A 23,016-nucleotide genomic window follows, 5' to 3' on the forward strand; every position below is an offset into this window, starting at 1 on the left:
GCAGTAAGCTTGACCCCATTGATGTACTGGGCTGTACTCACTACCCTCTGTAGCATGGTTTTAAAAACTTCTTGTTCCCCCATGCTTATTTCAGTGTTAGGAAATTCTTCCATTGTTACATGCTTCAGGCTTCTTATTTCAGTGAATGTCACTCTTGCCAGGCGTTACAAGCATTACAAGCTTATGAAATTGAGCTATAATAGCATTATGTCATGGACCCATATTGTGGCTAAGCTGTCTAAAGTTATGTGTCCAGTCTTTGTTGCTGTTGTGTTGTCATTCAGTAAAGTGTTGTCATCCAAAGATTGTTTACCTGTAATGCTGGTATACACATTCATTTTACAACGAGGTACATCACCTCTCAACAATAATGATTACAATCAGATTTCCTTCTACAGAGACCACTGTAATAATTTACAATCAGCACAATAAGTACCTATGGTCTAACTAACCATAATGATCTTGTCTCCTTTCCCCTCAGCAAGAAAACTCCTGCTCCAGATGTGGTCAAGTCGAACCCATCCAAACGCCACCGGGATCGGCTGAACGGGGAGCTGGACAGTTTGACAGGCCTCCTACCATTCCCTGAGGATGTGCGTTCTCGCCTGGACAAACTCTCTGTGCTCCGCATCAGTGTCGGCTACCTGAAGGTGAAGAGCTTCTTCAAAGGTGAGTTTCATATCAAGTACCAAATTAATCAACCAGACAATTAACAACTTACATTCTCATCAAAGATCAGTGCAGTCTACGGATTACAAAGCCGTTAAGGAGAGAACTTGGTGAATAAATGGTGTTGTGTACAGTATGTCCTGTCAGTGTCAAAATAACCCAAAGAGTATAGACCGATGCAGTAAGAAACTAAAGCCTCTTGAGGAAATGTTGTGTAGTAGACTACAGTATTTAGTAGAGCATCAGCTGACCCAGGACATGTAAACATGACAACAATGACACTAGAATCTCCAACACAGCATACACAGCAGTACCAGGCCTTCCTTTGGCTCTCAGAACTAATCTACTATAGCATGCTATAGCCTCATTCTAGCTAACCTACTATGGCACGCTAGGCCCTGATTCTAGCTAACTTACTATGGCACGCTAGGCCCGGATTCTAGCCATTTGTAAACACATTTGAGTTTCCTTGTTGCATTACTATTTTGATGTACTGTTGAAAGTCTGCACCCTCCAGTGGGTTGGCAGCAGGACAGCCACAGAGCACGCTCCCCCCGTAGGTTGGCAGCAGGACAGCAACAGAACTTGCTCCCCCATGGGTTGGCAGCAGGACAGCAACAGAACTTGCTCCCCCCGTGGGTTGGCAGCAGGACAGCAACAGAACTTGCTCCCCCTGTGGGTTGGCAGCAGGACAGCAACAGAGCGCAGACATTAATAACCCTTATGTACTCTTAACATTCTGCATACTCCCCTTGTCCTAAGGGTAAAAAATGACCCGCCTTCACTAAACCACTAAAATATAAAACACCTTAATTGAATTTTAAACCCCAAATCTATTTTGCATGAAGAAACAACCTGTCATTCATCACAAACTGTAAATATCTGGATTTTCCCTCTTCGCAATGCAGAAAGAATGCATTTAATCAGTGGACACCACTCATAATTGTTTTCTTTCCTAAATTAGAGGTTTATTATTATTATAACTATTATTATTATTGCATAGGTGTACATATACATTTTTTTAGGCAAGAGAGCACTTGTATAGTCTAAGAAAGTATCAGAAATGTGCCAAAAGTAGTTGTAAATGCATTTTATTGAAGGGAAACAATAACAGTCTTGAACTTTATTTGGTAACATAGTGATATATTCTCATATACTGTACAATGAGGAATTCAACTACAAAATACTAGTGTTCTCACATTTTTTTAACCATTTCCCCCACCCACAAGGTTAATAAACAACAACAATAAATAAGAATAAAATAATATAGATACAAAACAAAAACGTGAAGAACATAAATCAATCAACTCTAATTAGCACATGTAGGACAGTATACAAGTGTGTGTGCATGGACTTTGCAGAGATATTCCTCACATGTGCAGGACATAGTGTTTGTTTTACAGTCCTTCTTTGGGGGGCAGAATTGGCATCTCCTCGTTTTGCATGCCCCAGCTGCAGCCTTAGGTGGATAAGGACAAGATTCAGCTCCCTGAACAGCTTTCACAAGTGTTGCAGAGGCTGCTGTGCGGGCAAGGCGCTCCCTTTTTTGAAAGTGCCTTTCTCCCCCTTGTTGAGAGGAGTGCAGGTTGAAGCTCAGGCTTGTTCTTTCTAACTGTGCCAACCATGCTGATCTTCCTCTTCATAAGAGGTGAAGAAATTGTCATACATGACATTGTGCCCCCTCAGTCCATCTGTCACATCAAGCACAACCCGCATCCCCTGGTTCTTCTCCGGGCCTCCGCTGGTCGGCTTCCCTGTGTAGACTAGCATTTTCCAAGCGTAGCTGGATTGTGCGTTACAGGCCACCCATATCTTGATGCACTACTTTGCTGGCTTGCTGGGCATATAGTGCCGGAAAGGACAGCAACCTTTTGACAAAAGAGATTACTATCAGTAATTAGTATCCGTGTCACAAAAACAATCACATAAATCAATGCTATTACAGCAATATCCTGTTTGGGCTGCAAGCCCCCAGTCGGGATCAATATGACAACAGCCACTTCAAGTGCAGGGCGCGAAATTCAAAATCTATTTTTTTAAAATATTTAACTTTCACACATTAACAAGTCCAATACAGCATTTGAAAGATAAACATCTTGTCAATCCAGCCAACATGTCCGATTTTTTAAATGTTTTACAGAGAAAACACCACATATATTTATGTTAGCTCACCACCAAATAAAAAAGAGGACAGACATTTTTCACAGCACAAGTAGGATGCAAGTAGCATGCACAAGCCAACCTAACTAACCTAGAACCAACCTAAATAACCTAGAAAAAACTACCTCAGATGACAGTCCTATAACATGTTACACAATAAATCTATGTTTTGTTCAAAAAATGTGCATATTTTAGCTATAAATCAGTTTTACATTACTGCTCCCATCATAGCTACAGTCTGAAATCGCACGGGAGTAGCCAGAGAAAATACAGACACCAACGTCAACTACTAAATACACATCATAAAACATTTCAGAAAAATATATGGTGGATAGCTAATGAAAGACAAAGATCGTGTGAATAGAGCTAATATTTCCGATTTTTGAAGTGTTTTACAGCGAAAAAACAATATATCGTTATATTAGCTTACTACATTAGCTAGCACACGGCAGCATTGATTCTAGTCAAACGGTAGCATAGCACAGTTCGACAGATATATGAAAAAGCATCCCAAATTGGGTCCTTATCTTTGTTGATTTTCCATCAGAATGTTGTAAAGGGGTCCATTGTCCAGTACAGTCTTTGTTTGGGATCCAGAACGAACTATTTCCCTCTTGAATTAGCAAGCACACTGGCCGTGCGACGCTAACCTCTCCATCTTGACAAAATTCTTGCGTCGCATCATGTCTAAAGTCCCGAATAAATTTCAATAATATAATTAAACTATATTGAAAAAGAATACTTTAGGATGATATTGTGACATGTATCAAGTCAAATCGAAGCCGGAGATTATATTCATGTATAACGACACGTTTCCAGGAGGCAATACAAAGTCCAACTTCGCGCCATGGAGAAAAAAAATTATGGCGGTCCTCTCACTCCAAGAGGCTGTGTTCATTCCCTGAACGAGATATTCAAGTGCTTTCTGCTCTCACTTCCGCATGACAGCCAGGGGAAGGCGTATGACGTTTTCTATGGTCCCAAGTGACATGCCCTTTTATAGACAAGCTCTTGAAAAGAGACCTCGCATTTGGAAATCTCACTTCCGGATAGGAAATGGGCTGTAAAAATAGTTCTGTTCCACTTAGAGAAATAATTCAAACGTTTTTAGAAACTAGAGACTGTTTTCTATCCAATAGTAGTAAATATATGCATATTGTAAGAGCAAAAATTGATTAAGAGGCCGTTTGAAAATGTGCACATATTTTCCAGTTTTTCAATACGCCCCCTGCAGCCATAAGAAGTTAAACACTGCTCAAAAAAATAAAGGGAACACTTAAACAACACAATGTAACTCCAAGTCAATCACACTTCTGTGAAATCAAACTGTCCACTTAGGAAGCAACACTGATTGACAATAAATTTCAATCAGTGTTCAAAATGGAATAGACAAAAGGTGGAAATTATAGGCAATTAGCAAGACACCCCCAATAAAGGAGTGGTTCTGCAGGTGGTGACCACAGACCACTTCTCAGTTTCTATGCTTCCTGGCTGATGTTTTGGTCACTTTTGAATGCTGGCGGTGCTTTCACTCTAGTGGTAGCATGAGACGGAGTCTACAACCCACACAAGTGGCTCGGGTAGTGCAGCTCATCCAGGATGGCACATCAATGCGAGCTGTGGCAAGAAGGTTTGCTGTGTCTGTCAGCGTAGTGTCCAGAGCATGGAGGCGCTACCAGGAGACAGGCCAGTACATCAGGAGACGTGGAGGAGGCCGAAGGAGGGCAACAACCCAGCAGCAGGACCGCTACCTCCGCCTTTGTGCAAGGAGGAGCATGTGGAGCACTGCCAGAGCCCTGCAAAATGACCTCCAGCAAGCCACAAATGTGCATGTGTCTGCTCAAACGGTCAGAAACAGACTCCATGAGGGTGGTATGAGGGCCCGACGTCCACAGGTGGGGGTTGTGCTTACAGCCCAACACCGTGCAGGACGTTTGGCATTTGCCAGAGAACACCAAGATTGGCAAATTCGCCACTGGCGCCCTGTGCTCTTCACAGATGCAAGCAGGTTCACACTGAGCACGTGACAGACGTGACAGAGTCTGGAGACGCCGTGGAGAACGTTCTGCTGCCTGCAACATCCTCCAGCATGACCGATTTGGCGGTGGGTCAGTCATGGTGTGGGGTGGCATTTCTTTGGGGGACCGCACAGCCCTCCATGTGCTCGCCAGAGGTAGCCTGACTGCCATTAGGTACCGAGATGAGATCCTCAGACCCCTTGTGAGACCATATGCTGGTGCGGTTGGCCCTGGGTTCCTCCTAATGCAAGACAATGCTAGACCTCATGTGGCTGGACTGTGTCAGCAGTTCCTGCAAGAGGAAGGCATTGATGCTATGGACTGGCCTGCCCGTTCCCCAGACCTGAATCCAATTGAGCACATCTGGGACATCATGTCTCGCTCCATCCACCAACGCCACGTTGCACCACAGACTGTCCAGGAGTTGGCGGATGCTTTAGTCCAGGTCTGGGAGGAGATCCCTCAGGAGACCATCCGCCACCTCATCAGGAGCATGCCCAGGCGTTGTAGGAAGGTCGTACAGGCACGTGGAGGCCACACACACTACGGAGCCTCATTTTGACTTGTTTTAAGGACATTACATCAAAGTTGGATCAGCCTGTAGTGTGGTTTTCCACTTTAATTTTGAGTGTGACTCCAAATCCAGACCTCCATGGGTTGATAAATTTGATTTCCATTGATAATTTTTGTGTGATTTTGTTGTCAGCACATTCAACTATGTAAAGCAAAAAGTATTTAATAAGAATATTTCATTCATTCAGATCTAGGATGTGTTATTTTAGTGTTCCCTTTATTTTTTTGAGCAGTGTATAATAAAATGAACAGTGAAAATCACTTACATTACAGATATGAAAATAAAAATGTACCTCTGAATGGATCCAGATGCTCATCCACTGTTACTTCAGGCCCAGGGTTGTAGAGGTATGGCTCCACCCACTTCTCCCAGACCTCTCTTATGGCCACCAGTTTGTCTCTCACACATCTTGCAGGTCTTGACTCACGGTTATTAAATCGTAGCATTCTTGAGAAAGTGTGAAAGACTCAGTGACATCGTGGCATGGAAAATCGCCTTTCCACTCTCTGAATCCCAGAGACTACATGTAGCCTTGCCTCTGGACCTATACACACCCGCTAAGATTAGCAGCCCTATGTAGGCACGCAGGTCAATCCCATCCATCCTTTTCCAGTTGTCTCCATATTTACGGAAACCCTCCAAATTTGTAATCTCCAGGATGATTTTTTTTAGATGGCTGGTGTGATGAACATGTAGAATGTTGAGGCGATGTCCTGGGCAACTGCATGTTTTGTGGGCCCTGGGGTCCTTATGACATTTTGTGCTGCCATCCTGCCTTGGTTGTCATATGGTGACAAGGACCATGTTATTTTGCTGTTCTTTTCAAAAATGTCTCTTTCAGCTTGGGTTATTTCTTCTTCATCTGAAGATGATGCACCGTGCCCTGGGTTGTATTCTTCCCCATCCTCTTCTTCAGATACCTCCTCCTCTTCTAAATCACTGTTCTCTTGTTCCTCCTGGACATCTGAATAAATCAGATCTACGACCTGTTGGGCTCTGAAACGTGCACTCATGGCTTCAGCAAAGAGAGAACTGGGGGGACTGTCATCTGCAGCACCTTTATAGCCTCTGACTACATTCCCCATTAGTAAACAATGCTTTCAATAAATGTTTATTTTGTCTGACATTTTGTTTATTTTGTCTGTGAACATGAGTCATGTGTGGGGTCGTGGAGGGGAGATGCTGCACATTAGTTTTGTCTGATTTCAATCAGTAGCGCACACAATCTCAATTTCTCATGTGTGTGTGTGTGTCTTTGTGGTTTTTGTGGTGTGTAAATTATTTTATAACTGCCGGGTCAAAAATTACCCTAACAGGCTGACTACATCGCTCACGTCACGTGCACGAGCGTTGCTAAATAAATGTAGAAATCTATATTATTCAATTATTGCACCCACACTGGTCGCGCGCGCCATCGAGCGTCTGCGTTGCCAAGGGATAAAATAGATAGATTGCACTGCAAGTCCTGCCTCTCCCATCTCCTCATTGGTTTATAGAAGCAGGTACCCACGTGCCATATCCTCATTGGCTATACCCACGTGGGTGACTGAAAGACGAACGAGGTCAGTGGCGGTAATGCACCTAATTTATGAAAGTTGCCAATCGCAATATTAAGTCATGAGAAGAAAAAGCTTAGAAGGACGAGAGATGATTCGGTTGACTGTTTTATGTGTGGATTAATTGTCAGAGTAGAGGACCTTGTGCATTTCAGGTAAAATAACAATGTTTATAACCCAGGACAAATTAGCTAGCAACAGCAAGCTAGCTAAATAGGACAAAGTAGCTAGCAAGTGCAAGCTAGCTAGCTAAATTGCCATAAAGGTTTAATGCTTTTTCGACCTGTCCCCAAATTAATGTAATTGGTTCAGAGTTTGTTTTAACCTGCGTGTCGTGATCGCGTTTTGTGTGGGGGGACAAAATAAATGTATTCACGATTGCGCACGCGCCCAGCCGGTTTGGGTTCCGTGTTAGACAATCTTTGTACCCTCTAGGAGAGTTATCAAATTTCAAGTTGAAAAAAATATTATTTAGGGGGTTTTCTCTGCTGTTACACATAGTGGTGGGCTATTTTTTTACCCTTAAGATGACACAAGGGATAAATCAAGATGTTGGTTGTCTAACCTGAGTCACCCAAATGTTTGGAGCCTCTGGGTCCATTTTTACTTTCAAATCAGACCACAACAAACTTGTCTCCAGTAATGCACTTGGTTAGTAGACCACATAATAGGATGCTTTTTATTATACTGTATCATTTAAATGGATTACTGTACATCAGTGAATCTCTCTGATACGTCAACAAAAATAGTTAAATAAACGGGCTGTGAAGAACATGATTCCTGAACCACAATAATTGTTTAAAAAAATACTCATAGCAAAATACTCCAATCAGCATCTGTCTTGGTTAACCATGTCTTAGTGGTCCTTCTATCTAACCATTTCTGTGAATTTCCGATCATCAAATCTTTAACTCTTTTTACCATGTGTTGTTGTGGTTGATGATAATCGATAGGAGAAAGTCCTCTGTCCTCAGAGGAAAACCCTTTGTAGAACTCTTTTTGGTACTAGGTATAACCCTTTTGGGTTCCTTTCCACCGAGGGTTCTACCTGGAACCAAGAAGGGCCCTCCTATGGGGACAGCTGAAGAATCCTTACATGTTGTTGTCCCCCCCCCACGCACACACACACACACTTATTCTGTGACTAGGACCAAGACACTGACATACACCAAATGTTTGGTTCTAAATTATACAGAACAATGTCCAGTGACTCATAAGATGACTCATCATTGAAAAGCCAACTCCAACACCCTCAACATGTCAGCCATTAAGGGTTAACAGACATCAAAGCCGGAGCGTTGGCAGATGACTTGCTGAGTCAGTTATCTTGGCGCCTCTGGCACCGCCAGCATATCCTCTCAGTCTCCATGTCCTTTTCCACTCTCAACCCTGCCCAGAACCCTAGACGATGGTGTATATGGGCAGTTATATGTTATATAACATATATGGGCACTTATTTATTCACATTCTCATTGAATCTTCAGTAACTCAACCTCTACCGCCATAGGCACCAACATGAGGTGCTGAAGGGGGCTGGGCATTGGTTTACGAGGTGTTAGAACTATCCCTCTCTTCCCACACTGTATTTAGCTCAGAAATATGCCTGGGCTGTGTACAGCACAAGGCTTTGCTGATGTTAAGAATGGGTAGGCGTCGCTAGTGTTGAACGAGTGCAGCTCAGCTCATCTTCAACCAGAGGAGATTACATTCCTAAAGATAGTTGACTCCTGCCCATACGTCTTAGTGCCCTCTCGCCCCTTTCGCTCCCACACAAGAGACAGTCACGCCAACAGGCTCATTCTCAGAGACGAGTTCTTATCTCACCTTTGCGTGGGGTAAGTGTGTGACTTGGACATGCATGTCTAGTCATGTCTAATTCCACAGATGAGCTATGAAGGATTGGAGTATGATTCTGGTCTGTTGAGGTGGATAGAGAGGAGAATGATAAATGTGTCTGTGGGAGATGATACCCTGTCTCTTTCTCGTTATCTCTTTCTCTCTCTCATTATCTGTCTCTCTATCTATCTGTCTGTCTCTGAGGTGTGTTGTTCCTCTGTCATTTCTTTTTCACTTTTTTAAAGTAGAACTGCACTTCCTGATTTGGCCTCGTTTTTCATCCCTGCTATTTTAAAAGATGCTAGCGGCCATGACTGAAGGCAAACAAGAGTTGTCTTTGGGGTGTGGTTTCATGTGGGTGGAATTTTGGGGTGTCTTTGCCATTCCATCACACCAAACAATGGCTAATTTGGTTATATTTGGTTATATTCGGTTATATTTGGGCTAAAGTAGAGAAGAAGACGTGAACAAAAAGTTAAGCCGGCGCTGACCTTGTGTTTACCAAGCTGACAGCAGCGAGCTAGCATAATAACTAGCTAGCATAATAACTAGCTAGCATAATAACTAGCTAGCATAATAACTAGCTAGCATAATAACTAGCTAGCATAATAACTAGCTGCAGCTGGTTAGCCTACCTAATGATAGCTAGCTGATATTTCTGTGTCAAATCACAGTTATGCCAAGATAGATGTGTTTGTGTGGGTTCCTCCTGCACTCTCTGCTCCCTAAAGAGTAATGTGACTGGATGAAAGACCCACGCTTCCCTACACACTCCTACTGGCACTGTGTGACCCACAACTCCCTACACACTCCTACTGGCAGTGTGTGACCCACAACTCCCTACACACTCCTACTGGCAGTGTGTGACCCACAACTCCCTACACACTCCTACTGGCAGTGTGTGACCCACAACTCCCTACACACTCCTACTGGCAGTGTGTGACCCACAACTCCCTACACACTCCTACTGGCAGTGTGTGACCCACAACTCCCTACACACTCCTACTGGCACTGTGTGACCCACAACTCCCTACACACTACTACTGGCAGTGTGTGACCCACGCCTCCCTACACACTCCTACTGGCACTGTGTGACCCACAACTCCCTACACACTACTACTGGCAGTGTGTGACCCACAACTCCCTACACACTACTACTGGCAGTGTGTGACCCACAACTCCCTACACACTCCTACTGGCAGTGTGTGACGCACAACTCCCTACACACTACTACTGGCAGTGTGTGACCCACAACTCCCTACACACTCCTACTGGCAGTGTGTGACCCACAACTCACTACACACTCCTACTGGCAGTGTGTGACCCACAACTCCCTACACACTCCTACTGGCAGTGTGTGACCCACAACTCCCTACACACTACTACTGGCAGTGTGTGACCCACAACTCCCTACACACTCCTACTGGCAGTGTGTGACCCACAACTCCCTACACACTCCTACTGGCAGTGTGTGACCCACAACTCCCTACACACTACTACTGGCACTGTGTGACCCACAACTCCCTACACACTCCTACTGGCAGTGTGTGACCCACAACTCCCTACACACTCCTACTGGCAGTGTGTGCCTTCGTCCACGGGAGGGATCTTTTACAGTACACACACACACACACACACACACACACACACACACACACACACACACACACACACACACACACACACACACACACACACACACACACACACACACACACACACACACACACACACACACACATCCAATGCCAGCACACATTTGTGCAATGGCAGCTTCAAGGGCACTGGACCCGTCCCGTATATAACGGTCAGGTTTTTTTTCTCCTGACACTGTGAAGCTACTTCCCCGTTATTATCATGTGCTGGAGGAACAGACAGATGGTGACACCGCAGCGATGCAGCGGCATTCCCATACTGCTATGAGTGGCATGTTTATGGGCATACAGCACATGCCAATGTTACCCCTAACACTTTGACCCTCCTATGGCATCCACACGTTGTGGATAAGCTGCAGCTGAAACGATGCACACTTGTCTCAGGCCCAGCCGGTCAACAAGTTTAAAGAGCATAGTGTCCATGCCAATTTAGCCTTGCATGACATGGTGTTTTAAAGACCAGGCTGGTCAACTTTTAATCAGAGCTCAAAGGGCCTCGGGTTGCATTGATTTTCATTCTTAATTTGATATGAGTCAACAATGGATGCAAGGTCATTTATACACTTGACAATATCAGATTACATCATCGCACATCGCATTGTCTTATGGTCCCTACGGTGAAGTAACCAAAGAGCTTTGATATCATTCATTGTGATGTCATTCATTGTCTTATGTTTCCGTCGGACGGGTTGAATTCCCAGAGACCGTGTTATTGTATTGTGTTATGTAGTGTAGTTGGATATCTCAAAGGGGTCAGCGATCACAGAAGAGTATGGACTTAGAACAGTAGCAAAAAGAATCATGCGCCGTTCCCATTGAATGTTTTCTGGTGAAAACATTACACACGGCACCATTATATAATATATTTATCTTATTCTCGCAGGAGCACAATAGTGAGGCATACATGTAGTATACAGATGTATGTACTGGGTCTAATTAACATCTGCGATCTGGACAAATGTATCTCTGTTCTTTATCTTCCTTAGATCAACCAAAAGTGTTGGTCCTCATGCCATTGGCTGAGTGGACGCACAACAACAAGTGTTCAAGTTCGCTGCATGGTTTCAGAGGGTATTTTCCTTGGCAGCAATATAGATAGTCCTTTATAGTGCCTCCAGTCAGCACAACTACATATAGTCCTATATAGGGCTCTCTAAAGAAGCAGCTGACTAGAAAGAGCTGATATGGCCCAAACTGATTTGAAAACAACATATGTGTATCCTGGCATTGTAGCTTGACTCCATGAGAAAACGGTAGATGTTTTGTAACTCTTGTAGGACATTCTCCTGGCGACACATTGTGTGTCACTGTAAAAAAAAAAGCGTAGAAAATAATGGACCGCCTGTTCAAGTTCATTGTAAACATCCTCTATGTCTGTTTGCCATTGTAGCTGTAAATGGAATGTCCACAACTCACCCACATACAGTACATACAGAAAGTTAATTTTGTTGTTAGTCTTATTCTAAAATGTATTAAATAGTTGTTCTTTTCTCTCATCAATCTACACACAATACTCCATAATAGCAAAAACTGGTTTTTAGAATTATTTTCCAAATGGATAATTAAAAAAAAAACTGATATCACATTTACATAAGTATTCAGACCCTTTACTCAGTACTTTCTTGAAGCACGTTTGGCAGCGATTACAGCCTCAAGTCTTCTTTGGTATGACGCTGGGCCTCTCAAGAACATTCAGAGACTTGTCCTGAAGCCACTTCTGCGTTGTCTTGGCTGTGTGCTTTGGATCGTTGTCTTGTTGGAAGGTGACAATGCTTTGGAGCAGTTTTTCATCAAGGATCTCTCTATACTTTCCTCCGTTCATTGTTCCCTCGATCCTGACCTGTCTCCCAGTCCCTGCCACTGAAAACTTCCCCACAGCATGATTCTGCCACCACCATGCTTCACCGTAGGGATGGTGTCATGTTTCCTCCAGACGTGACGCTTGGCATTCAGGCCAAGGAGTTCAATCTTGGTTTCATCAGACCAGAGAATCTTGTTTCTCATGGTCTGAGAGTCCGTTAGGTGTCTCCAAGTGGGCTGTCAAGTGCCTTTTACTGAGGAGTGCCTTCCGTCTGGCCACTCTACCATAAAGGCCTGATTGGTGGAGTGCTGCAGAGATGGTTTTGGAAGGTTCTCCCACCACAGAGGAACTCTGAAGCTCTGCCAGAGTGACCATTGGGTTCTTGGTCACCTCCCTGATCAAGGCCCTTCTCCCCCAATTGCTCAGTTTGGCCAGGCGGACAGCGCTAGGTAAAGTCTTGGTAGTTCCAAACTTATTCCATTTAAGAATAATGGAGGCCACTGTGTTCTTGGGGACCTTCAATGCAGCAGAATTTTTTTGGTACCATTCCTCAGTTTTGTGCCTCTACACAATCCTGTCTTGGAGCTCTATGGACAATTCCTTCGACCTCATGGCTTGGTTTTTGCTCAGACATCCACTGTCAACTGTGGGACCTTATATAGACAGATGTGTGCCTTTCTTCTAAGTCATGTCCAATCAATTGTATTTACCACAGGTGGACTCCCAAGTTGTAGAAACATCTCTAGGATAATCACTGGAAACAGGATGTACCCGAGCAAAAAAATTGCCAAAAATTGCAAAAAACGACTAAGTTTTTGCTTAGTCGTTATGGAGTATTGTGTCTAGATTGATGAGGGGGAAAAAATTATTTCATCCATTTCAACATAAGGCTGTAACGTAACAAAATGTGCTACTTGAGCGAGGCAAGAACCTGTGACCTCTAAAGGCGAGGCAAGAGCCTTGGGCGAGGCAAGAGCCTTTGTTTTGGAGAGGTCTTGTCGTTTGTTATTGAATCATGATTAACTGATCATCAGTCCAAGCTGATTTGTGTAAAACTCTTTAAACTCCAGTTGTAATTCACCTGTCAATCCAATATCAACATATCCGAGAGAAGCCATTTTATTGAAGTGACAGGTTTTATTTTTATTGCCTGTTGGCTCTCACTCAGTGGTTTGCCTTTCAGTATAGCGTGAGAATCCATCGTTTTAATTATGTTTTCATTTCTACAAACCGAATTTGGTGTTCTGGTCCCACTGCTGACACCATACCCCCCTTTAATGCCTTTTTTTTTATCCGAAGAACGTTAGACGTTGGAACATGCACACCATTCTGCCCAGGACACAGGCATTAAGATTGGTCCCCAAAAACAATCCAGTTTGATTGAAGTATAACCTAGGTAACTAACATACAGTAAGAAAGGGCATAGTTTATGATTAGTCATCTTTTGTTGGAAGGTTGACCTGAGGGAGGCAGGTGGTGGTCAAACCTTCAGTAGATCCACTGCCGTTGTCCTCCTTCACCCTCTCACTGCTGTTGTCCTCCTTCACCCTCTCACTGCCGTTGTCCTCCTTCACCCTCTCACTGCCGTTGTCCTCCTTCACCCTCTCACTGCCGTTGTCCTCCTTCACCCTCTCACTGCCGTTGTCCTCCTTCACCCTCTCACTGCCGTTGTCCTCCTTCACCCTCTCACTGCCGTTGTCCTCCTTCACCCTCTCACTGCCGTTGTCCTCCTTCACCCTCTCACTGCCGTTGTCCTCCTTCACCCTCTCACTGCCGTTGTCCTCCTTCACCCTTCTCACTGTCGTTGTCCTCCCTCTCACTGCCGTTGTCCTCCCTCTCACTGCCGTTGTCCTCCCTCTCACTGTCGTTGTCCTCCCTCTCACTGCCGTTGTCCTCCCTCTCACTGCCGTTGTCCTCCCTCTCACTGTCGTTGTCCTCCCTCTCACTGTCGTTGTCCTCCCTCTCACTGTCGTTGTCCTCCCTCTCACTGCCGTTGTCCTCCCTCTCACTGCCGTTGTCCTCCCTCTCACTGCCGTTGTCCTCCCTCTCACTGCCGTTGTCCTCCTTCTCCCTCATTGTCTGCCTGTATGTTGTTTTTTGCTCTTTCCAGGCTGGCCTGCTACCATGGTTTATACTCTGACATTTAACAAATTCCACCGATGATCACTGTTTAAAAAAAAAAAAAAGCTATAATCAACAGACTATGACCCAATTCAGAGCTTTATAGAGAATTGTCAGGCAATCAGAAACATGGAGGATGCATTAGTCTTTCTGTGAGTCATATCTCTCAGGGCATTGAAGAATTGTGAAATATCAACAACAAAATACAAGCTAGGAAAGATGACACCAATTCCCCCTCCTTTAGAACAGCAAAGAATTCAGAAGAAAACAAACAACATTTTGTGATGCTAACAAGCATGACATAACAACAAGGGGAGCCTGTTTTGGGAGAACGGTTATATTTTGTCTGATGTGGCCGTGGGGGTGCCATGCAGGTCGCGGAGTTAGCGTAGCAGTTAAGAGCGTTGGGCCAGTAGACTCTGCCGAGTCCCCAACAACCCGATGTTTCGGTTTTCATGGAAAATGGAAAACAGGCCTGTGACGTGACTTCCGCTTAGGGACATTAAACAAGGTGACACTCCCATCTTAGCTCCTCCTCCACATTTACTGGATTGGTTGAACAGTGCTGAAGAGAACCTCCCCAGACAGTTTTTTTTTTCTTCTTCTGGTCAAGACCAGTATGTCGGGGATCTAGTTTCAGGCATTTATGCCTGCTATGTAAGGTTATTGGGCCAGTAACCGAAAGGTCGCTGGTTTGAATCCCCAAGCCGACTAGGTGAAAAATCTGTCTGTTCCCTTGAGCAAGGCACCTAACTCTAATTGCTCCTGTAAGTTGCTCTGGATACGAGCATCTGCTAAATGACTAAAATGTAAATGTAACAATCTAACATGGCTCACATTGACCACATTCTCTTCTCTGAAAGGGAAGGTCACATAAGGAATATAAGCCACCATGACCACTCACACCCTATCAAGCATAATACCCTCCACTGTTACTCACCACCATCACTATCTGATCAGAGGGACTAATTGTAGACAGGACATATGCAGTGCCTTCGCAAAGTATTCAGGCCCGTTGACTTTTTCCACATTTTGTTACGTTTATTCTAAAATGTATTACATTGCTTTTATCCCTCATCAATCTACACACAATACCCCATAATGACAAAGCAAAATCAGGTTTTTAGACATTTTTGCTAATCGATTAAAAATGTAAAGATTAAATATCACATCCTTTACTCAGTACTTTGTTGAAGAACCTTTGGCAGTGATTACAGCATCGAGTCTTCTTGGGTATGACGCTACAAGCTTGGCACACCTGTATTTGGAGAGTTTATCCCGTTCTTCTCTGCAGATCCTCCAAAGCTCTGTCAGGTTGGACGGGGAGCGTTGTGCACAGCTATTTTCAGGTCTCTCCAAAGATGTTCAATCGGGTTCAAGTCCGGGCTCTGGTTGGGCCACCCAAGGACATTCAGAGACTTGTCCCGAACCTTCGCCCCAGTCTGAGGTCCTGAGCGCTTTGGAGCAGGTTTTCATCAAGGATTCTTTTTTTCAATTTAACTAGGCAAGTCAGTTAAGAACAAATTCTTATTTACAATGACGGTTTACCGGGGAACAGTGGGCTAACTGCCTTGCTCAGGGGCAGAACGACACATTTTTACCTTGTCAGCTCAGGGATTCGACCTAGCAACCTTTCAGTTACTGGCCAAATACTATAACCACTAAGCTACCTGCCGCCCCCTAGGATCTCTCTGTACTTTGCTCCGTTCATCTTTCCCTCGATCCTGACTAGTCTCTCTGTCACTGAAAAACATCCCCACAGCATTGTGCTGCCACAACCATGCTTCATCGTAGGGATGGTGCCAGGATTCCTCCAGACGTGACACTTGGCATTCCGGTCCAAAAAGTTATATCTTGGTTTCATCAGACCAGACAATCTTGTTTCTCATAGTCTGAGAGTCTTTCGATGTCTTTTGGAAAACTCCTGCCTTTTACTGAAGAGTGGCTTCCGTCTGGTCACTCTAACATAAAGGCCTGATTGGTGGAGTGCTGCAGAGATGGTTGTCCTTCTGGAAGGTTTCCCCATCTCCACAGAGGAACTCTGGAGCTCTGTCAGAATGACCATCGGGTTATTGGTCACCTCCCTGACCAAGGCCCTTCTCCCCGATTGCTCAGTTTGGCCGGGCGGACAGCTCTAGGAAGAATCTTGGGAGTTTCAAACTTTTTCCATTTAAGAATGATGGAGGCCGCTGTGTTCTTGGGGACCTTCAATGCTGCAGAAATGTTTTGGAACCCTTCTCCAGATCTGTTCCTCGACACAATCCTGTCTCGGAGCTCTACAGATAATTCCTTAGACCTCATGGCTTGGTTTTTGCTCTGACATGCACTGTCAACTGTGGGACCTTATATAGACAGGTGTGTAACTTCCCAAATCATGTCCAATCAATTGAATTTACCACAGGTGGACTCCAATTAAGTTGTAGAAACATCTCAAGGATGATCAATGGAAACAGGATGCACCTGAGCTCAATTTCGAGTCTCATATCAAACGGTCTGAATACTTCTGGTATTTCTGTTTTTATTTTTAATACATTTGCAAAAAAAAAACTGGTTTTGCTGTGTCGTTATGGGGTATTGTGTGTAGATTGCTGAGGACTTTTTTCAAATCCATTTTAGAATAAGACTGTAACATAACAAAATGTGGGAAAAGTAAAGGAGTCTTTTCCGAAGGCACTGTGGGCCAATTTCAGCGTGGTTTTTTGTCTGCAAGCTATTCCCCTCCATCCTGGCACAATGGGCTCCTTCTCCCAGCCTTGAACTGCCTGGAAGGCGATATTGATCAGAGTGGTAGTATGATATGTAGAGGACACCAAGCACAGACTACATGCACACGTGAGGCAGGGAAACTGCTACTTAGTTTGGGTTGCCAGATGGTAATCACTTTTGCCAAGGAGGAAGATTCCTATCCTTTGTTGTGCCCCCATCCCACAATATCTGTGAACAGACATAGAGAATATCTCAAATTGTTCAATGCATCTCTCACATTTAGTTATGAATCGTGCCTAAACACTGCTTATTTACCTTGATGAACCTCATCCTGGTTGGCTTAGTTGACTTTCATGTGCAATTCTCCATAATGCAGTGCTTCTAACAAGTTATGAAAACGAATTGGCAACATTTCTTCAGGCAACAGCCAAATTTATCCTGACAAACAATTAAACTTTTGCCTTATAAGAAAAGCATTTTCCCAATCTCCAAAATACCTGTACTATACTGCACTGTGATAAAAGGCAGAATATGTTTCCTTTCCCTACAGTCATAACAGTCATAACAAAATATGATTCCTGTTCCTCTGGTCATAACAGGAAGTAACAGATGTTTCCTTTCCCTTCTGTCATAATAGGAAGTAACATAATATGTTTCCTACCCTCCTGTCATAACAGGAAGTAATAGAAGATGTTGCCTTTCCCTCCGGTCATAACAGGAAGTAACAGAAGATGTTTCCTCCACTCCGGTCATAACAGGAAGTAACAGAATATGTTTTCTTTCCCTCCAGTCATAACAGGAAGTAACAGGAACATTAATCAAGTGAATGCCTGAGGGATGGCCTTATAGGGAAGCTGGCTCACACCATTGGCTCTCTCTGTGTCGTTATACCCACCCCTTCCTGCACACCTGCGTGAGAATAGAGATCTGTGTTCTAGATCTGCTAGAACTAAATGTTTTCAAATCAAGATAATATTCCCGTATGCATAGCTGGCATGGTTTAATTTCTCTCCCTCTTTCTGACGCTGTGCCGCCACCCTCCTCCCCCCACTACCCTCCCAGCCCCTTTCTCTCGCTATGACAACATCTTGCACTTTCCTTTATACTCATTAACTCACTTTCTTGCACAATCTGACTTTCATCTGACCGTCAACTGCATTAAACATTTTCTCTATTATTCTCTATTTTAGAGCTCCTTTCAGTCTTTTAAGAGCTGGTACTCAGTCTCTCTTTCTGGCTAGCACGGTCTCTCTGGCTAACGCGGTCTCTCTTTCTGGCTAGCACGGTCTCTCTGGCTACCGCGGCCCACTGTGGCCTCCTCTGTCTGTCACAAACACCATTAGAGGATTCTAGAACGGTCTCTCTGGCTACCGCGGTCTCTCTGGCTAGCATGGTCTCTCTTTCTGGCTAGCACGGTCTCTCTTTCTGGCTAGCACGGTCTCTCTTTCTGGCTAGCACGGTCTCTCTTTCTGGCTAGCGCGGCCTCTCTTTCTGGCTAGCACGGTCTCTCTTTCTGGCTAGCGCGGTCTCTCTTTCTGGCTAGCGCGGTCTCTCTTTCTGGCTAGCGCGGTCTCTCTTTCTGGCTAGCACGGTCTCTCTTTCTGGCTAGCACGGTCTCTCTTTCTGGCTAGCGCGGTCTCTCTTTCTGGCTAGCGCGGTCTCTCTTTCTGGCTAGCATGGTCTCTCTTTCTGGCTAGCATGGTCTCTCTTTCTGGCTAGCGCGGTCTCTCTTTCTGGCTAGCGCGGTCTCTCTTTCTGGCTAGCACGGTCTCTCTTTCTGGCTAGCACGGTCTCTCTTTCTGGCTAGCACGGTCTCTCTTTCTGGCTAGCACGGTCTCTCTTTCTGGCTAGCACGGTCTCTCTTTCTGGCTAGCGCGGTCTCTCTTACATAAATCTACTCTCTTATCTTGGAGGTCCAGATTTAAGTATGAATCCAGTGTATTCAGGCAACACAATGCACTACCTTGATGGGTTTTTAAGTCATGTCTTTCATGTACATAATATACTGTAGACAAAGCTCTCCTAAATAGCCAACCCAGCTGTATTACCTCCCCCTCTTTCAGTTAATTAAATACTGTTGAAAAGATGTCAACTTCTTTAAGGGCTATGCCAGTTCATCCTACTCTGAATGAAAGAAAGTCACTCCTCTTGCCTGGAGGGAATCACATCGAGGAAACATCAAACATCAAAACGCTTGTTCTACAGTTCTAGAATCCTCCACAGTGGGCTGCTAGTTAAAGGCTCTCTCAGAGCGGAGTCGGATTTCATAGCCAGGCTTACAGAAAAACACTGACATGGACAATCAGCCATGGTAGAATAGGGTCAAAACATCCTATTCTCTCTAGTCAAATGTCATTGGGTGGTTGATGATATCAGATATACTCATAAAATATTTGGATTAAAATCAGACACTTCTGCTGCTTGTTTTAGTAACGCTTGGAGGGCGGAAAGGGAGATTGATTTGTTAGCTATTCTTTGGTACGGTCGTGTCTAGCTGCTGCCAAACCTTTAACTTAATCATGTATTTGCTTACTGTTATTTAAACTTAATCACCTGGTTGTACGCATGAATGTATGCTGACAGGAATGAACCAGGGGCTGTGAATTGAGGTGTATGCTGAGTAAACATATAATGGACTGTGAACAGACGTCTTTTGGTTTTCCTAGTAGATAATAGAGGCCTTATGTAGGCCCATTCAGGCTCTTTGAAAAGCCTCTGTCTTCAAATCAGCTGTGGCTTTCGTTCAAAGCTTTCATGAGAAAATTGATGCGAGCTTGTCTTTGTTTCGTGGCTCATCTGTGATCGTAAAAGAGAATGCTGGCATTATGGGAAGGGGTTGCATAAGCAGCTGACTGTGTGAAGGATAAGAGTCCTATCAGTAATCAATGCAGTTCTTTTACATCATGAAAATGCATGTCTTTTACAGATGTAGGATCTTAATTTGAGCCAGTTTGCTACAGCAGGAAAATAATCCTACAGCAACAGAAAATGTGAATTATTATGTGGATTATAACTCATGGACATTTTTGTAGGAGTTGATACATTTTTCATAAGAGAAATGTGGAAGTGGAAATTTCAGAAACCTCAAAATACACTACAAGTTTTAAATGTCCTGCATTCCTACATGTATTTGTCGTACATACTTTTGTAATTACTGCTGAACTGAGAAAGAACAAATACAGAGAGAACATTGTAGGAGTTGTGAGGTTCTGGAACTATCTGGATGACCACTAGACTGAGACCACACAAAATGATGCTCGCAAAAACAGTCCAGCCGGTCTGGCAGTGTCGGGTGTTGATTGTGTTAAACCTTGAGTCTGTTCCAAAGACAGGTTTTCTCATTGCAAGCATATAGCAGCTTACACACACACACACACACACACACACATACACACACACACACACACACACCCTCCTCACGCATGGGCCCCTAGGGCTTTTGTAAGCAATACCGACAAGAACGATTCCCTTATCTGAGCAGCCTCCGCAGGAAAATCCCAGGATGTGGCCTCTCCCCAGGCCGTCCATCCACTCTAGTCACGCAATGCTTTTAGGGGGAACCCACACCCCCCTGCCTGACTCCTCTTGGCAAGCGCCTACACAGTACACACACACACACCACACATAGGTGAATGTAAACACGCTCACACAAAGTCATGCACATCTAGAAACAGACATTAACAAGCACACACACATACTGAACGCTGCTCAGGCTCAAGTCTCTGAACAAACTCCCAGGCAAAAAAAGCAGTGTGTCAAACGACCAAACAGACAAAACATCAGACCGCATGACAAACACTCCACTCTACCTACTGTGTAGCCCTACCGCCTCTCTCTGACAGGCACACTCTCCAAAACACACACTGCAAGACAGGCCAATTCAGTCCAAAATCTGGAGCCTCCAACCCATGTTGGTGATAGTAAGTGGGCCCTTAGCAGCACCCTGTTTATTTTTACTCTAGTTTTCTTTCCAACGGGTGTTCTGTGTTCTAGGTTCTGTGTTCTGTGTTCTAGGTTCTGTGTTCTAGGTTCTGTGTTCTTTCTTTTGTTTCTGTTGTTAACTGCTAACGTTTATTGCACTGTTATGTGTGGTGGTGCACCATGTAGTACTGTATGATTACTGTTCTCCTGGGTTGTCACCATGTAGTACTGTATGGTTACTGTTCTCCTGGGTTGTCACCATGTAGTACTGTATGGTTACTGTTCTCCTGGGTTGTCACCATGTAGTACTGTATGGTTACTGTTCTCCTGGGTTGTCACCATGTAGTACTGTATGGTTACTGTTCTCCTGGGTTGTCACCATGTAGTACTGTATGGTTACCGTTCTCCTGGGTTGTCACCATGTAGTACTGTATGGTTACTGTTCTCCTGGGTTGTCACCATGTAGTACTGTATGGTTACTGTTCTCCTGGGTTGTCACCATGTAGTACTGTATGGTTACTGTTCTCCTGGGTTGTCACCATGTAGTACTGTATGGTTACTGTTCTCCTGGGTTGTCACCATGTAGTACTGTATGGTTACTGTTCTCCTGGGTTGTCACCATGTAGTACTGTATGGTTACTGTTCTCCTGGGTTGTCACCATGTAGTACTGTATGGTTACTGTTCTCCTGGGTTGTCACCATGTAGTACTGTATGGTTACTGTTCTCCTGGGTTGTCACCATGTAGTACTGTATGGTTACTGTTCTCCTGGGTTGTCACCATGTAGTACTGTATGGTTACTGTTCTCCTGGGTTGTCACCATGTAGTACTGTATGGTTACTGTTCTCCTGGGTTGTCACCATGTAGTACTGTATGGTTACTGTTCTCCTGGGTTGTCACCATGTAGTACTGTATGGTTACTGTTCTCCTGGGTTGTCACCATGTAGTACTGTATGGTTACTGTTCTCCTGGGTTGTCACCATGTAGTACTGTATGGTTACTGTTCTCCTGGGTTGTCACCATGTAGTACTGTATGGTTACTGTTCTCCTGGGTTGTCACCATGTAGTACTGTATGGTTACCGTTCTCCTGGGTTGTCACCATGTAGTACTGTATGGTTACCGTTCTCCTGGGTTGTCACCATGTAGTACTGTATGGTTACCGTTCTCCTGGGTTGTCACCATGTAGTACTGTATGGTTACTGTTCTCCTGGGTTGTCACCATGTAGTACTGTATGGTTACTGTTCTCCTGGGTTGTCACCATGTAGTACTGTATGGTTACTGTTCTCCTGGGTTGTCACCATGTAGTACTGTATGGTTACTGTTCTCCTGGGTTGTCACCATGTAGTACTGTATGGTTACTGTTCTCCTGGGTTGTCACCATGTAGTACTGTATGGTTACTGTTCTCCTGGGTTGTCACCATGTAGTACTGTATGGTTACTACTCTCCTGGGTTGTCACCATGTAGTACTGTATGGTTACTACTCTCCTGGGTTGTCACCATGTAGTACTGTATCGTTACTGTTCTCCTGGGTTGTCACCATGTAGTACTGTATGGTTACTGTTCTCCTGGGTTGTCACCATGTAGTACTGTATGGTTACTGTTCTCCTGGGTTGTCAACATGTAGTACTGTATGGTTACTACTCTCCTGGGTTGTCACCATGTAGTACTGTATGGTTACTGCTCTCCTGGGTTGTCACCATGTAGTACTGTATGGTTACTGTTCTCCTGGGTTGTCACCATGTAGTACTGTATGGTTACTGTTCTCCTGGGTTGTCACCATGTAGTACTGTATGGTTACTGTTCTCCTGGGTTGTCACCATGTAGTACTGTATGGTTACTGTTCTCCTGGGTTGTCACCATGTAGTACTGTATGGTTACTACTCTCCTGGGTTGTCACCATGTAGTACTGTATGGTTACTGTTCTCCTGGGTTGTCACCATGTAGTACTGTATGGTTACTGTTCTCCTGGGTTGTCACCATGTAGTACTGTATGGTTA

The 23,016-nt window shown here is 44.4% G+C and overlaps 1 protein-coding gene across 1 annotated transcript in view; it reads left to right on the forward strand.

Annotated features, from left to right (window-relative positions):
* LOC129816675 (aryl hydrocarbon receptor-like) overlaps window positions 1-23,016 on the forward strand; it is a 76,660-nt gene that overhangs the window by 20,718 nt on the left and 32,926 nt on the right. The window contains exon 2 of the mRNA XM_055871439.1: window positions 482-669. Within this exon, the coding sequence (XP_055727414.1) occupies window positions 482-669 (188 nt within the window). The remainder of the gene's footprint in view (window positions 1-481; window positions 670-23,016) is intronic.

This window comes from Salvelinus fontinalis, chromosome 19 (genome assembly GCF_029448725.1).
Source record: "Salvelinus fontinalis isolate EN_2023a chromosome 19, ASM2944872v1, whole genome shotgun sequence".
NCBI classification, from domain to species: Eukaryota; Metazoa; Chordata; class Actinopteri; order Salmoniformes; family Salmonidae; genus Salvelinus; species Salvelinus fontinalis.